Genomic DNA, 17302 nt, shown 5'->3' with positions numbered 1-17302 from the left:
ATTTAATGTCGTACATTAAGGAACAATCAAAAACATATTTTCTCGTGGGTCTGTGATGTATTGATAAAGGCTTATTTGTGGCCAATGACTACTGAGGGAAGTGTCTGAAGTCATGAAGTGTGGTGTTAATGGTCAACCTGATGACAAAAATTGTACAATTCAAAACAAAACAAACAAAAAAGCTGCACTACACAATAACAATTTGTAATATTGGAGTAATTCAGACATAAAAGTTCGAACTGGAAACTTGATCCTTAAATTTGTTACGTATGAAAACCCGGCAGGAATCCCTGGAATCAGTGTTTTAATTTTTAATTATTAAATAAATAATATGAAGAGTAAGTGGCAAAAATCTTCAGATTCACTCCATAATTGCTGACTGTAATTCCGTCCCAACACCTAAAGCTAACTGAAAGTTGCATTAGCCTTTCTACCAGCCTGAAGTTCTGCTTTCCTAATATATGGAGTATCACAATGTTCAGGGTCCTTTGAATAAGCTTTAAAAGTGGGGTTTAATTCAGAGGCTGCAGGGGGTGGACACAAAATTTGCATATGCAAAAAGGAATAAACGCAACTTTGGTTTTGCTTTTGTAAAGTTGGTGTGAGTGTGTGTGTGTGTATGTGTGTGTATGTGTGTGTTTGTGTGCGTAGCCGTATGTGCATGTGTATACATGGAGGGTGGGGGGGACGGTTTTCTTATCTTTTTTTCTTTTTTTCTTTCTTTGACAATGTTTTCAATGCTGTAAAGCACTTTGTGTTGCTATATGTATGAAAAGTGATATATAAATAAAATTTGATTTGAGTTGATGATGTTCTGTTTATTTGGACAGAAGTGTTGATTTAACTGTGATTTGGCCCATTTCTGTAAAACCTTCCCGTCCTTATTGTGAAACGTAATACTGTTTTTAAACAAAAATTCTATTATTATTATTGTTGTTGTTGTTGTTGTTGTTGGAAGGGTTTTAATGGAAGGACTGTGTCTGTAATTTAGGTACCAAATATTTGGAGACTTGGCAGTGCTGTGAATTCTTTGAATCACTGTTAAATTAATATTTTATGTATTTATTGAGTTCTTTTGATGATCCTGCACACCCACACCAGTTTTCAATTACATTGGCTGAATGTACCTCCAGTGCAATAGTTATTTAAACTACACACACCCAAAGCAGAGGTTCCTCTTACACTGCATACTGTGTCGAGTTCATTCAAATTGAGTAAAGCTTTACTAAAATATATATTGTGTTCATATTTAGCAACATTGGTCTTTCTGCTATCCTGGATTTTAACTGTTGTTTATCCTACATGAGCAGGATTTTCTAGCATTTGTTCAGCTGTTTCCATTTATGTTTTCTTTTCTCTTTAAACTCTTGTTCTGAGAACTTCTTAAAGGATCTGTAACTCTCCATGTAAAAGTGCTGGACCTACTTGGCCTTGGGGAACCTCGTCCTTCTTGTCTCTGTCCATCATAGGGATCGGCTGCATCCCAATCTTTTTCATCTCATCTCCCTGCGGAGGAACAAAATCAACAAAATAACTCTCCTTTTATTTTTATACCCTGTGGAATCTCCTGACCAATGGAAATCACTATTTTTGCCTTACAAATGAGAAAACATGCAAAGTTGTGGCAACATATACAAGTGATAACAGACGTATCACTGTTATGCCGGAGGAATGATCATGACACTAAAACTGTTTGCTCTAACAGTATCCCACTGTACCTCAGCCCAGAACTCAGCATAGATGTCGTTGGCTGTGAGTCGTGTGATTGGCCATTGCTTGGTAACAGAACACAGGTCACATGCTGTCATCATCAGACCAATCACACGGTCCCTGGAGGGGAGCAAAGCCTTGTTATATCCATGTGGAGAAACTCAATGTGCTGTTCATGCACGCCAGGTTTGCTTTTCTCTGTGCTCTGCTATGAGGACCGGTTCGAATCTGGACCTGACCTGTGCGCCAGTGTGAGTCATGGTCTGACCTGTGCGAGTGGTTGTTCAAGTCCAGCGCACCCGAGGTCAGCAGCTCCGACAGCTGCTGGTGGTTGTTGAAGTACAGGGCGAGGTCCGTGGCGATGATGGCCTTTCGGATGATCTCCAGCACCTGCTCATACTCGCTGGAATTCAGGTTGGAGAAAATATTGTGCCCTTCCAGCTATGAGAAACAAAGAGATCAATAAAAAAGCAAAAGCTCCACTTATGAGGCGTTCAGCTCAGCTAGACTACAACAGGTTGCAATCGCAGGTTCATCTCAGGCCAGCAGATCCTGGACAGAAGAGGACAACCACAACTAAATCACATGATCCTTTCAATGGATCTAAAATTGACAGTGTGTATGTGTAATGAGTTTTAAAAAAAATGTATTTATTTATTTCAGTGTCACTGCTATTATGGGATCCATATGTGCAAATTAGAAGAATGTAAGACTACCTAGAAATGTGGAAAGTGTCTGCTTCTCTCACAGTTTTTCAAGTCTGTGTAAAGGAAATTCAGAGAAATGCTTCCAAACACATTATGTACAACAGAAGACAATTGCTGAAAACGTGAAAAGACTCGACTACAGACTATATGGTATTTATATGTGGAGACAAACTGTTAAACTGTTCATTTTTGTGTTCAGTTCATTGCTCAACTGGAGCCATGCTCTGAAAAAACAGAGCACAGCAGCATCAGTGGTTCTCCTGCTTGATCACAAGTTACAAAACCCTCTACAGCCTATAGTTTGCTGGGTAGCTATGCATTTTCCCAGCAAATGCGTGTTCCCTGGATGTCCACATTTGCAGAAAAGCTCAGTCACGACATGTTGAAGAGGTGAACCTATTTTGTAAGGATCCACTCTGATGGAGAACTGAGGATCACCCACTTCTACAGTGACCATTTTACACCTGGTAGTTTTACAGACTTTCATCGGAGAAAAAAGGAATTCAGAGATGATTTGCAGCTACTGATGAATGGGAATCAATCTTCCTTCCATCCCACCAACATCCGGTCCCATAATTGGCAGTACAAGGCCGACAATTAGTGTAAGTTGCCTTCTGTTCTTAGTTTATTATATTAGTTTATTATAACAAAAATAAAAAAATAAAAATCTCTAGCTACAGTGCACCTTTGTAATTTCACATCTCACATGTTTGGTTCTGTTAAAACAAACTCAGGTCTGTTTGCACAGTGAGTACGATTCATTTAGGCTTTTGTAAAAGGCTGTTAACAGTGTCTTCAGCAGACACCCCCTCAGCATTTTAGAGAATATTACTTAATTTTTCATGATTCTGACAGAACAAATTGTACATGACGATATTTTTCTACTCATTAAACTTTAGCTGGGTGGTTAATAACACAGTTTTCTGTGGTTTCACAAACTAAGAACACATTTTTACTGCTTTAAAGTTTATTATGTTTAGGTGACATCAGCTATGCAGCCATAAGTATGTATTTATGGGTGGGCTCTGAGTTGTGATCTGCTTTCCTTTGCTGATGAAGTTTGTCCACATATGGCACTATTTTTTTTTACATCCTCCTCTTGCCTATTGAAATATTTTGCAGTAACTTAGAAGCATGCTGCTTGAACTATATTTAAAAAAAATCCCATTTGGTCCTTTATTTTATGCTAAATATTTGAATAAGAAAACATAAATGTTTAAAAAATGTTGACTTTAGCTGTGCAGTAATTCTGCATAGTGGAGCTCTACCTGCAGGATGGAGACGGTCTGAGAGAAGTGGTGCTGCTCCATGGTGGAGGTGGAGTACAGAGCAGCCAGCGGATGGTCAAACTTCTGCAGGTAAGCGTTGCTGTACCCTCGATGGTCCAGATCATGGCACAGACAGGCTATCAACAAACCCTTCTTCTGTAACGCAGAGTAGGTAAATGAAAAAAAATGTAAAAAACATGTAATCTCACACATAAACTTCAGATGTTGTTTTTTTTTCTCCCTAACAGACCCAACAAGAAGCAAACCTCTAGCTCTGTGAACATCTCAGAGGTTTTCTGTAGGATGGCGTACATACAGTGTGCCACCGTCACTGCATGCTTCCAGTTGTGGTAGGGCACACGGCGGTAGTTCTTCCGTACAGACATGGTGAACCGGCACAGCTTCTCCAGCTCAAAGCTGCACACAGAAAGAAAGAAAACAAATGAACACAATAACAAGAATTTCTGTAAAGATCTGACACTGACATTGTCACAGTGTTCTTGCTCTACCTCGTCTTTCCACAGGAGTTATGAACCATGTAGATAAAGACAGCAGGCCAGATCTCCTCGAAGGGATTGATGTCAAAGTGGAACCTGGAGGAGGAGGAGGAGGAGGAGGAAGAGATGGGGGGACAGTTTTAGATTAGCAACACAACTGGGAGAAGAAGAGGAGATGCAGATGTGGGGACTTCAGAGGTCTGAGAGTGTTGAACTGACAACTTGACATCCAGAGACCTCATCCCTTCGTGCTCTGTGTACATCCCTGTCTTGCAGAATGTCACAATCCAAGTCTGGACTCTGTCATCGTCCTTTTCACAGAGATGTGCTCACAGGTTTCTAGCATCAGCAGAGGTAGTGAAGAAAACCCCTCGAGCTAACACGGTAGCAAATACACAAGAGGAACAGTAGAAGCACTACAGCTGGCGCACTCACGTTTCGATCTCTTTATAAATGGGTGCAGGGAGGTTGAGCTGGGTAAGGGTCTTCCACTCTTCTGATGTGCAGATGCTGTGATAAGACAGTTTTTCCATCGTCACTCTGTAAATGCATTCAGAGTGCCGGATCCTGTGGTACATCTGCAGAGACAAACGGGGAAATCGCGGAACAGGAATTAGTTTTTAAAGATGTCAAATTAGAAGCTGAACACTCCAGCGCTATAAATACCACAGAAATATTGTATATGATATGTTTGTTAAGTCCTTTCAGTGTTACTGCTGGAATTTCCAAAAGGGTCAGACAAAGTTAAGTTATTATCTATGTGTCTCCAAAAAAAAGTGTCTCCACATCTGGTTTGTATCTCTGTCCCCATCCCAGACGAGCAGCGGTAAGACAGGTCAGGTACAGGCGCCAGGCCTCACACCTTCCACCATAAATCACAATGAATCAGGAGCCGGCCAAAGTGAGTTTCCTTCGAGACGCGGAGCATAAATTACTGCTAAACATAAATCCTGTCACTGGACGGATGCAGACTGCTTGTCTTAAAATATTAACATCCCGCATTAATTTTAAAACCAACTTTGTGACGCTGCTCCTGCGTAAGTTTGTCGCACGAGCTGACGGTGAGTCAGGCCCCACAGTGAGGAAAGGCTTTTCACAAAGAGACCACACAATGCCGGCCTGGAGAGTTTGCATGATTCATGAAATGTCCGTGTTCCATGGAAGGGATAATTATCAGTGTTTATTCATATTTTGGGATGAATGCAAACGTTAAATTGTAACTGTAATATCTTTTGTCTTGGAGAAATGACATTTCGACTCTTGCAAACAGGGAAACCCACAATCTATTAACAGCTACAACAAGCCCTCCAGCTATGAGTATGAATTTAGGATGATGATGGGGCCATTACGTCAAAGTTGCAGTTATCTGAAAATAAGCCAGTCAGAATCAAGTACGTATGCCCATGAAGTAGGCCAATTATGTAATCTCCACATAGTGTACCTACATTGCAAAAGACAAAGAGCAGGCTCGCACAGGCAGATGTAAATTACGTTTTTGCTGTTGGAGAATCTCAGTTAGTCCTTTAAATATTTTTAATTCAGTGTACTCACATTTGCACAGTGTAAGGCCAGGGCACAAAAGACAGCAAACATCTTAAAGTTGTTCTCATCAGTTTTAGTGAAGGCACTTCCGCTTAACTTGTTCACCATCTGCACCACACCTATAACGGTCCCCCTGCTCACAATGGGCATGCACAGGATGTTCCGCGTGGTGTAGCCAGTTTTGAGGTCCACCTCTCTGTCGAGGAAGAAATGCACAAGATTAATTTTGTGATTTTGTGTTGTGAATTATAAGGTACTGTATGCATTATTTATACTGAAGGTCTCAGATGTAGTGTGTGTACAGTGTTTTTTAATTTTTTTTAAATCCAAAAATACACTAAAGCAGAATTGTTCGGAACTAGTCATAGCACAAAAAGTTCAACAAAAATAATGAAAAGGTAAGCAAAAGTGTTTCATCACAGAGCCAGCTCACCGGTTGAACCGTGGATCTGCATAGGCATCTGGGATATTTAAGACTTCCCCTGTCCGAGCCACTTGGCCAGCTATTCCCTTGTCTATAGAAAACCTACAGAGAAAGAGGAGGGGTGAAAGGAGTTATGCTTGCTTGCAGATTAGTGTAAATCTTCTTAATAAAACGTTATTATAAGCAACAATTGTGATACAAAATCAGTTTGAATTTCCCCCCATTTAATAAATTAATTTCCATATTCTACTTCTTACTTAACATTATAAGCTTCTTTTTTTCTGAGCTATGAGATTATATGACATCAAACAAGAGCAGAGTCAGTGTCAAAACAAAATAGAATACAAGAAAACATCTTACACACCTAATTTCTTTGGTTTTCCTAAAGACAGGTTTGCCTTCTTTCTCTTCCCCAATGTCAAACAGGTCAGAGTACAGTTCTTTGTTGTTGTGATCTACCTGGAAGAGTGCACACCTGTCTGCATTCACCAGGTTTTTTGCATATATCTGTAAAACAACACCAGGAGCAGAACCTTATTAGCAACACCGGGGGTTTGAAAGAACTGACAAAAAAATAAACATGGTAGATTACATTTAGCCCCTGTAACTGTATTAAATCAGATATATCACTGCAGTTTTGGTTGTTTTGGATAAAACAGTCAGATGGAGAGAATTACAAACACACACAGTTTAACTACAGGTCATCTCAGTTCACTTTAGTGTTTGAACCAGACACCAGAGTCACAAGGCAACTAAAAACATACAAACAAAGAGGTGGGTTTCTGTGAAAGAAACAGGAAAATCGTGTTTTGCTCTCATCCAATTCACATCTGTTTTAGATTTGTTGATTTTCATGTTGAGCCAAGTCTGTACATGTACTTATTTGATCTATGTATTACATGTAATATATTCAAATAACATTATTCAACAATAATATTCAAATAATTGATTAATGATGAATAACTATTATTTTAAAAATGGTGTTACGGATCATAATTTATACAACAATGCCAAATATTGGCAGGAAATATTAGCAGTTTTGGTATCTGTATTATTACAGCATTGCTACTCTTTTTTTAAAAACACATAATAACATAATAACAAACACTCGTAGGATGTGTAGCCTTGAAGACAATGTGAATGAACACGTACTTGCAGAAATCACACTCACCATAATATGTTCAAGTAGAGAATCTATTGCCACAATGTTATCAAAGTATGTTCTGTGCGAAAAGAAGAAATGATGCATTGAGATGTTTGACAAATGGGAAGCTCTGATGACGTTCACATTCAAGACATGAAAGCTAAGCTGCCTAAAATGTAGTCAGTTTATCTGCTGCGTGAGCACAAAGTTGTATTTAACCTTTTCCCTGCCGTATCTTAAATTTGTCAGACTAAACTGAGAACATCAGCATTTATTTCATGTTAGGGAAACTGTCCTAGGAGCTGGTCTTACTTTGACACATCTAGTAGGAAGTCATTGAGCTCAGTCTGTTTGGCGAGGCCTCTGCACACCTAGCAACAAAGAAAAAATAGGTCATGATCAGGCACACAGACATATCAAATATTTCCCACAGAACACATTCAGCATCCTGCATGCTCTGCAAACAAACCAACTTGCTATCTACACACTTGGCTGAGGGCCACCTTCAGGAGTTTGAGCAACAACAGAGTGTCTTAGCAGTGAGCAGTAACCCGGGAGTGCTGCAGAGCTGCACCGCTCACTGAGGCTCAGAGGTCCATTGTGGCCGGCGCTGCAGTGGGATGTTGCTTCTCTGAGGTGTTATGCTATCTGTTCGTATAAAAACAGCACTGGGGCATAATGACGTCCTTGAGGAGCTGTTTGTTGAATCTATGGCTTAGTTGATTGGACTGGGCCCAGTGACAACCCAGTTCCTGTACACAGTGGATTTCCCCATTAAAAACACCAGTGCAGAACCAGAACAAACAAAGTCATCCAAGAGCAAAATAAGTGGGACGGGCAGGCTTCACCTTGTTCCCAGACAAGCCTTCAGTGAAATATTACAGCACAGTGCATCCGCTGCAATGTACAATTTTAAATGCAAATCAATCCTCTGCGGAGGTTTGCTCACCTGTACTTGATGAATGGCAACTGATGCCCACGCCAAGTTAGCTGTTGCAACCTGGAAAAGAAAGTGACGCTTAGTTTAAATGAACTGCAGAAAAACAATGATGTATCACGATTAACAAAACACACACTTTCACGCATTTTCTTTGTTTAATCTATGCTTATCGTACTTCCACATTGCCACACGTTTCAACATAATTATCCGTCCCGCACATCAGGCAGTCTCATAATCACAGAAGAGCCAGTTAGCCCACAAATTCAGCATCACTCTGGGGACTCAGACTCACTCCTGCGAAACTGCTGCGTCTGTGTAGTGTGTTAGCATTTAAGCAATGCAAAATGAAACCTGCACTATCAGATTTTTTTACATGGCAAACGGTTCAGCGGTTATGTGTACCGTGAAACGGGCCACACTTAGGAACAAACCCAGAGAATTATCACGCAACTCTGCAGGTCCCCTCAACTCTACAAGGTATTTTAGTGTTTTTTTTAACTCATTATTTTGATTTTTGGCTTGCAGCTTTAATATTTTGTCTTTTTTTTTTAGCAAGAAAAAGCTTTTATAGACACACTGTAGCCAACCTGCGCAACTTAAAATACAATAAAATAGAATATACATAGTTGACCTGGAAAAACAGTGGAACACTGACAATCTAAAATGCAAAAATTTAAATACCAAAACAGAGCTAAAAAACAAACAAACAAAAAAAAAACAGTGTGCATATTTGACTGTTGGACTGCAGGTGTTTCATTCAAAGCTTCCTGAGCTGCCTCACAGTGGCTAAAACACAAAATTATGCAGGTTTTAAAGACAATCAAATAAAATGTAGAAAAAAAAACAACAGTCAGTTACACCTACTGCATTGTGGTTTCAAATACCGCATTGCCTAGTTTAACCAAAAATACTGAGATATACAAGTTATTTTTTAAAAAAAATCTAAGAATCATGTACATTTAAATGTGCTTTCAACAGTTTGTTTCAAAAAAAATTAAAATGCTTTAAATTTGATTCTAGGAACTGTATGTTCAGTAACTTTCTAGCTCACAGCACTGGAATTTACACAACGTATTTTAAAACGTAGTAGAGTCCTTGGAGACACCGCAATGAAGCTTTTTCCACAATAAACTGACCCCCACAAAGCTAACAGAGATCTTAAACAGATCCAGATTAAGGGTAATACCAGGCTAACTGTAGTTCTGTGAGCCTTGCTCCAGCCTCCCACTCTTGGTGTGTTTTGTCTGGGTCAGACTGACCTCCTGGTGGCTGAGGTTGAAGGGCTCCTTGCCCCAGTGCCGTTGCAGCTCCAGGATGGCAATGAGGTCCCCGATGGCAGTGAGGATGGGGAGGCACAGGACAGAGTGAACATGGATCCCTGAGTCCTGCCCTGTGCCGTCGGGAAATCGCTCGTCCTGCAACACGGAGACCAGCGAAGGAAGTTATTGGGGTGAAGTGCATGGGACTTCGAACAAAGCTGGCGCATTAACGGATGAAGATGACAAAGACATTCCTGTTTCTGACTCGGTTCCCATGTTTGCCACTATGCACCATTTATATCTTGACTGTTTACTTTCATGTGCCTCATGTGCTTCAGGATTTCACTACTGAAGATGCATCTTGGTCAAAAGTCGTGTGATTCATTTTGCCTTTTGGAGACACGCAAGAGCACCTTTGATTGTATTTTGTTGAATTTGAAAGCATCCCCGGCTTAAAATATCTTCTGTATAAAGTGTGAATGAATACACCGGCCTCTTGTTGCAAAAGCCCCTGACTGTGTACTGTGATTAAACAGGCAGCTCCCCCATGATATCAACACGCTTTTCGCTCAGTGGGGCTAAGTACATCAATACTGGTATTGATGAAATAAGATGGTTTAATTAAATATATAGAGAGAGCATGAAGAGATCTGTGACATTACAGCAATGCAGTGAAATGTTTGATTACTGTAAAGGATAAAAAAACCTGCTCTGGTTGCAAGAAAACTGCCATACCCCTATGATGTCCTCCACTAGCAGTGTTTTGCGAGTCTTGGCAACATGAGCGGCAATGGTTGTCCCAAATGCGATGGGGCCAGAGGGGATGAGGCTTGGAGGGCCATCCTTAGCCCCCGTTGGAGTGAATAAACATAAACTCTGTGGAGTAGCATAGATGAGAACAGAAGGTGAAACACAGTCATACATACTCAAATGTATTAGTGGATAAAATGTATTCGGAAAATGTCCTCTGCACTCACATTGTTGCATTCTCCCAAGAAGTAAAGTGCAAATCCATCAGCTTTTGTTGCTGTAGACAAAAGAGACACATGGATCACATATGTGCAGCGCAGGTAACAACTGACATACGCTGTAAGCGCATATCTGTGACACACTGCATGCTCTCATACAGGTAAAAGTGTGACAAGGAGACAATAGTCCGGTTACACTCTAATAAAAATCTATTAACAATGTCCTACATAACAGGAAGGGTACTTTGACCGAGGGCTTTGACTGTCATCCAGTTCATCTCATTCCCAGTCCTCCCTTCCAGTCCCATTTCACACTGATATATAGGTCATGTTATTGTACAATGTGACAACAGAGAAGCCGGTGGAGCAGTCAATACATAAATGATCAAGAAGGTAATGACTGGTGGGGTTTTGGGGTGAACTCATCCTTTTTTTTTTCAGTTCACAGAAAATAATTGAATACATTCATAAAATGCAGAATATTTGTCAAGGATAGAAGGATAAAGAGCTTATTTCCATCTTTTAATGCACCCCGATGGAGTCACATGAGACGCACACATGATTTTGTTTTGCTAAGCCAAATGAGGAACTGTGACCAGTCCCTTGCAAATAATTCTTTTCGAGCTTGTTTTATTTTTTTCCCCGTGGATCAGCATGTGGGTGGCGTTGACTGCAGCAGGCAAGGTGATGTCAGAAAAGTATGCTAAATTTGACTTTAAACTGTCAAAACTTCCTGCTATTTCTGAGAACATCCACCACAGAAAATCCCTCTCCTCCTTTTTTTAAAGTTGCTGCAGTGGTATTCAGAGTATTTGACCCGAAGTGCCTCCAGAGATGTTTGTGCAAACATTTGTCATAATCAAGCAGGATTTTTATTTTTTTTTAAACCTAAGAATATCTCAGTGTCACTTTGAGTTATTGAAAGGATCAATGATGGCTGGATGATTTCTATTCTTTACCTGTTTTGATGATGTTGCACAACTCATAGAGCAGGAGTTTGTTGTCTCCTCCAGTGTCCAGGCGCTGCTCCATGTAGCTGTTGAGTTCGTACACCACACCCTGCATATTTGTGTCCTGGTACTGCTGGACACAAGACACACAGAAATTGCAACTCTACATTCTCGCATAAACACTGAGATTGAATTTCAAAATTCAGCAAAGTGCTACGACAGAGAAAAAAACCTGACAACAACCTGCAGTCTGTGCTGCATCCGGTATGAAGTTACTGCAGCAGGCAGCAAATAGCGAGATGTTCCCTTTTTTTTTTTTTGAATGAAAGCGGCTTACCTTCTTGCCATTCACAAAGACAAAGCCATTCATCGTAACATTACCTTCCCACCACCCCACCCTTACACTCCCCTTCACTGCTGTTTTCTCGCTCAGGGATCCCCCTGCAGTCCCAAGAGGAGGCCACTGGAGCCCCACAGTTCTGATTAGAGCCCTGGCAAGCTCTGCTGCTCAGCCTCGGCTTAAAAGTGTGGTTACATAAGAGGCAGACCTCCTGCCTTGTACGGGGCTAGAGAGCCGTCTATTTCTGCGCCTGCAGAGAGGGTGAGGACAGGACAGCAGGGAGAGTGGCGCACTAGAAAGCTTCCCCCACGGGACGCCTTCTATCCTCCCACATCCTGTTTGCACAGACGTATGGATGACGCACTGAGGGGTCAAGTGGACCTCGTTTTCTTTTTTCCTGTGTGTGTGTTTGAGTGTTTGCGTCTTCCACTCAGCCTCAGGGCTCTGCTGTGGGCACTGACACCCGGCCTCCTAATGGTGTGAATGACAAAGGTGTGAACATATGTGTAGCAAGGGAGATGTACTCTTTCCAGGATATGTTCTGCGTAATGTGACACAAATGAGTTCATAACGCAGCAACACATTCATGCTGTTTCTAATTACAGTCATTTAAAAAATAAATAAAAAATTCAATAGAAATCAATATGATAAAGTCACAGAAAGGCACTGCTCCTAAAAGTAAGTGCAAGCACACACAAGACTGTTGTCAGAGTGTGTTGTTGTGTAATTTGCATCTTAAAGTACTGAAGGACAGAAATGAGTTCTGTGCTGAACATGAATTAGTTCAGCCATAGTGTGGAATCCTGAGAATGAACTCAAACAGTCACAAAGGTTAGTTTTTTGGGGGGGAATTAGAGTGAAACTAATCACGCAGTAAAATATCTACATTGTGTGAAAGATTAACGTGAACATGTCACAAAAACACAAATAAAATGAAACAAAAACCTACCCTGCTGACTTCTTTAGCTGATGTGTCATCTGTAAAGAGAAAAGTCACAATGTTAAAAAAAAAAAACCCAACCTGAATCAAAGTTAGTCTGTTTTAGATGATGAGACATGAAGACTTAAGCTGTGGTTAAAATAACTTTTTGCTGCATCACACCAGTTTTTAATAAGATGTCATTTTTGAAAACATCCTACAATAATTGCATCTTTGCCGTATTCACCAGCTCAGTTTTGCTACCAGCTTTTTCGGAGTCACTTTGCAGACTTGAGGACTCTTCTACTGGTGCTGCTGCTATATTGTTTTTTTTTCATTTATTTACCATTAATTATCACTTGCGTCCACAGTGGGAGTTGCTTGGCTAAACTTACATACTGTTGTGAAAAGGATTTGATATAAGCTCAGTTTGTGTTAATGAACTGTGGAGCGATTCTTACAGCTCGCTGCCAATGAGCCACTTCACAATACAAAACACTTAATGAAATGCTTAAATGTTAGATGTCAAGTCTGAGTAACTATGCAAATGTGAAGGCAGTAGGAATTGGAAAGCTGAAAAGCAACAGGCTGAGCGACACAAAAATACGTCCTGTCTGTTTGGACGCTGGATGGACACTCTGCAGTGGATTCACATGTTGATGGATTATGACTAGCCAACACTGCAAGCAGCAAATAGGCAAAACCATACACTGTGCTCACAACAGCAGTCACCAGATGAACAAATGTTAAAAAAAAAAACATGCACTATATAGAGTATTACCACACATTATGTATACATTTGGGATGAATATTTCATGTATTTCATGCACTTGGACCTTTGCTTAAATTGTGTTGCTTTAAAAACAGAATTAGGAGCAGTACTCATTTAACTTGACAAGTGCAAAAATTTGTGGCCTCAAGTGCAAATTCCTGGTGTGATTTCAGGCTGCTGGAGAGACAGCAGACATATGACTGTTGTCTTTGGATGTAGATACTAAAGTATGTGATATTAATGAAAGCTTCAGCCAATCATAACACTTTCTGGACTTATAGTCTGGGAGCGCTACTTGGGATGAAAATAAAACCATTCACACAGCTAGAGCGGTTCCTCGTCACACGTGGGGCCGACGGCGCACAAGAACAGCGACTGTTTAGATGCCTTTGATAATTTTTCATGTGATCAAACCATGCAAGAAGCTGGGCAGATTTTCGAAACATCTACTGAAGTGCTGAGCTGGTCCTCCTTTGATACAAACCTCTTTGAACATGTGAAGAAAGAAATTACAGCCAGCTACATTGTTTGTTGTTTTAAACATTCCTCCAGTATGCTATGAGTTTCCTAACTTAGCCATGAGACCTATTTTAGAGTGAACCCCTGGCCGGGCATGACGTCAATCAGAGGACGGAGAGCTGTACTTGAAAAGGACTTCAAACCCCTTTGAAAAAAGGAAAAATACACAATTTTTTTAGACAGAACCTTTTTTTATATGACTTGTTGAGGCCTAGAACATTCGGACTCAAATCCCTTTGAGGGGCAAATCTGACAATATCATCAGTAAGAAAGGGCCCTGCATTTGGTAGAGCCGTCCAACACCACCCACTTTTGCACATAATATACAAATATGTTTTTGCACAACAATATACTAGAAATCCAATAATCACTGTAGAATATTGCAAAACAAAAAAAGAAGACAACCTTATTGTACCCTTATTTCTATCCATGAACTGTCTGTAGCAGGAGACACAGTGGAAACAGATGGCAGACAAACAGAGTAAAAAACAGTTGCTGTATTTAGCTAACTTTAACTGCAGGACAGTTTTTATTTGCTTATGTATGGTGCATCAATTTGAAATGAATGCAGCTTGATGTAATGTACTATAGGATGTGGACATTAGTATGTACAGTATATACAATGCAAAACGATATGCGGGTTCTGCGAAAGCTGTTTGAGAAAGAGAGCTGTGTAAATAATTCCACTATAAAGATGAAAAGCAATGCAAAAACATGCCAGGAAATGTAATACCCGCTGCTTATTTGGATCCAGATTATTTAATGTAAACTATGTAACCATTGCCTCAGTGTCTGTGGTGTTTGATGGCAAAAGCAACATGTGAAGATGCCTGGATAACTTCAAGCTATCAGCAGCAGGACTTTTCTTCCTCCCTGACCTGAACTCTTGGCTCTCGGGCCTTCCTCACCAACTTGGCTGTCGTAGGAAAAGTGTCCCACCTCTCTCCTCACCCACGAGACGAAGGTTCGCTGGAGGGAGGCAGGGTGGAGTCAGGACTGACACTTTGGAGCCAAATGTAAGCAGACTAAGACATAAAGACTCAGGTGATTTAGCTGCAAAACCTGCAAAAACTGCAAAAATACAGTATTTTATTACTGTAGTGTTACCTACAATGAATGATATTAAAAGTAAGATCTTAGTCCTTTGTTTTATTTAATAACAAGGTGCAAAACATGTTGACTTTTCATTTTCTGTAAAGTGTTGCAGTGCCAATGAATCCAGCAATGCTGATACACACAGTAGCAACAGATCTATCAATAAAATCTTGTGGTAACTGCATTATTTTATCTTGTTTTGTTTTTTTGAAAAACTAACTTAAATCTGTTCCCTAAGTGCTTCAACATATAAACACATGGTATTCCCTCTGACATGGATTGAGGGTCCCCTAATCTTCATTGTCCCTCCTGCAGGAAAAGTCACCAGGCTATGTTTGCGGTGTAGCAGGTCAAATTACAAACTGACAGACAATCTCTGCCAGCATCTCCCGTGCAGTAGTCCCAGTGGAGCCACCGAGAGAGCACTCTGTCCACACAAAACAAAAGACAGAAATGTCTTAAAAGCCAAGAAGTAACCGGTAGGAGTTGTACTTGCAGGGTACAGACTATAGGTCAAATGCAGATCCTTTCTGTACTCCTGTAACTATAGAGATACGAAAGCAGGTGCCCTTTAAATCTGATCTGTTGTGTTGAACCAGTTGCCTGGTTGGACCAGTTCCAGTAGTTTCTTTAAAGCATGCATGCAGGGTCATGCACGCATTCAGCAGGTGCAGGCCCAGGTGCAGGCTCTCAAATGCCTGTTTTTCCTGGATACCAGAAAAGTAGCTTGAATATACTCCAATGCATGTTTGGCTATGCTGTTGTTTGTTGTTAGTGAAAAGTGGGTGAAAAATGTGTTTCTTTTTTTTGTAAGGCCAGCACCAAAATACAAAAAAATGCCTGTCCTGTTTCGCAACAATAACATCTCTGTTTCATCAGATATGTGTCATGGGACTAACCTTAATGATTCAGCTATCCCTGGAGCTGAGAAGGAAGGTATGCTTCAGGTGCTTTTACAAGTTTGTGTGCTTTATCACCATATGATGTGGTCACCCACCAACACAGGGACAGACACCAGCAGTCTGTTGATACCATCCCACATATTCGGGGACCTGCATTGCTTTTAGTAAACACAGGAAGAGAGCGCTGACATGTTCTTCGAAAATATACTGCCAGCTCACTCGGGAGGGATCTCTACATACACAATTGTTTAGTAACTCCCGTAGAGACTGAACTGACTTCTTCTAATAAGTTTATCACGCGTTTCCAACTTTTTCCAACCTCATTGAAAAGATATCCCTGCACTGTGCTGCACTTTATAGGATAAACAGTTGTAATTTAACATGTATTCGTTTGGGATTCATGCTACTTTGGTTTGGAAACCAACGGTTAGTCAACATGTTTTATTGTATTGTATGTTCTGATATAGATGCAAGGTGGTGCAGTTGGTTAGCACTGTTGCCTCGCAGCAAGAAGGTCGCCAGTTCGCCCCCACCGGGATCTTTCTGCGTGGAGTTTGCATGTTCTCCCCGTGCAGCGTGGGTTCTCTGTGGGTTCTCTGTCTTCCTCCCACAAGGTCCAAAAACATGTTGAGGTTAATTGGTGATTCTAAATTGTCCGTAGGTTTGAATGTGAGTGTGCTTGTTTGTCTGTCTGTGTGTGTGTGTGTTTGATTGGCTGGCTGCCTGTTTGGTTTCCTTCTCCGTCGGTTGGGTTGGATTGGCTCCCCCCGCGGGCGTCGTTAGTGTTGATTGGTGTGTGTATAGTTGATGGATGGATGGATGGTTGTTCTGATTCAGTAAATCCTTTATAAAAGTGTAAAGAACGATCACTTTAGTGCTTACAGAATGAGAAAGCTGCAGTCATTGTTGCAATTTGACGCTTTGTGCACACTATTATGTTTTATTGTATTTCACAGAAAGCGGTGCTGAGGTGTGTTAGGTTCTCACTGCTCACCAATTTAGGTTAAACGTTTGAGATCACGCAAACGCTCTCCTGAGCCATGATCTAAACTTTTACTCTTGGTCCAACATCGCGATAACAGCAAGATCGTAAAAGCCTTTTCATACCTCACACATACAATTTCGTATTGATTTCATGGTGTAAAGTTTCCACATCAAAGCAGGACATTTTGCTGGCAGATGGAAAGACCTCCATTGACTATTTCAAACTACTGTATGGTTTCCAGAAAAAAAAAAAGAAAAAAATCTGCTAAAAAAAAAAAAAAGAGGGCTTGTTAGTTAATCTTTTGAACATATTGACAATCTGACATCTCTTATCCAATTGCTTGATTTACATCAGCTATAGA

The 17302-nt window shown here is 40.6% G+C and overlaps 1 protein-coding gene across 2 annotated transcripts in view; it reads right to left on the bottom strand.

Annotated features, from left to right (window-relative positions):
- Positions 1-17302, bottom strand: part of pde10a (phosphodiesterase 10A) — a 58719-nt gene that overhangs the window by 4039 nt on the left and 37378 nt on the right. For both annotated transcript variants that reach the window (XM_008282989.1, XM_008282991.1), the window contains exons 3-20: positions 12699-12727; positions 11419-11539; positions 10469-10518; positions 10227-10367; positions 9492-9647; positions 8242-8292; positions 7605-7663; positions 7320-7371; positions 6513-6655; positions 6158-6250; positions 5734-5920; positions 4618-4760; positions 4195-4278; positions 3952-4102; positions 3686-3841; positions 1979-2151; positions 1719-1830; positions 1426-1506 (exon numbers count right to left, since the gene is read on the bottom strand). In XM_008282989.1, the coding sequence (XP_008281211.1) occupies positions 1426-1506; positions 1719-1830; positions 1979-2151; positions 3686-3841; positions 3952-4102; positions 4195-4278; positions 4618-4760; positions 5734-5920; positions 6158-6250; positions 6513-6655; positions 7320-7371; positions 7605-7663; positions 8242-8292; positions 9492-9647; positions 10227-10367; positions 10469-10518; positions 11419-11539; positions 12699-12727 (1982 nt within the window). The remainder of the gene's footprint in view (positions 1-1425; positions 1507-1718; positions 1831-1978; positions 2152-3685; positions 3842-3951; positions 4103-4194; positions 4279-4617; positions 4761-5733; positions 5921-6157; positions 6251-6512; positions 6656-7319; positions 7372-7604; positions 7664-8241; positions 8293-9491; positions 9648-10226; positions 10368-10468; positions 10519-11418; positions 11540-12698; positions 12728-17302) is intronic.

The sequence above is a fragment of the Stegastes partitus genome, unplaced genomic scaffold, assembly GCF_000690725.1.
Source record: "Stegastes partitus isolate 25-593 unplaced genomic scaffold, Stegastes_partitus-1.0.2 Scaffold292, whole genome shotgun sequence".
In the NCBI taxonomy this organism is placed as follows: domain Eukaryota; kingdom Metazoa; phylum Chordata; class Actinopteri; family Pomacentridae; genus Stegastes; species Stegastes partitus.
This window is presented reverse-complemented; position numbering and strand designations above follow the sequence as displayed.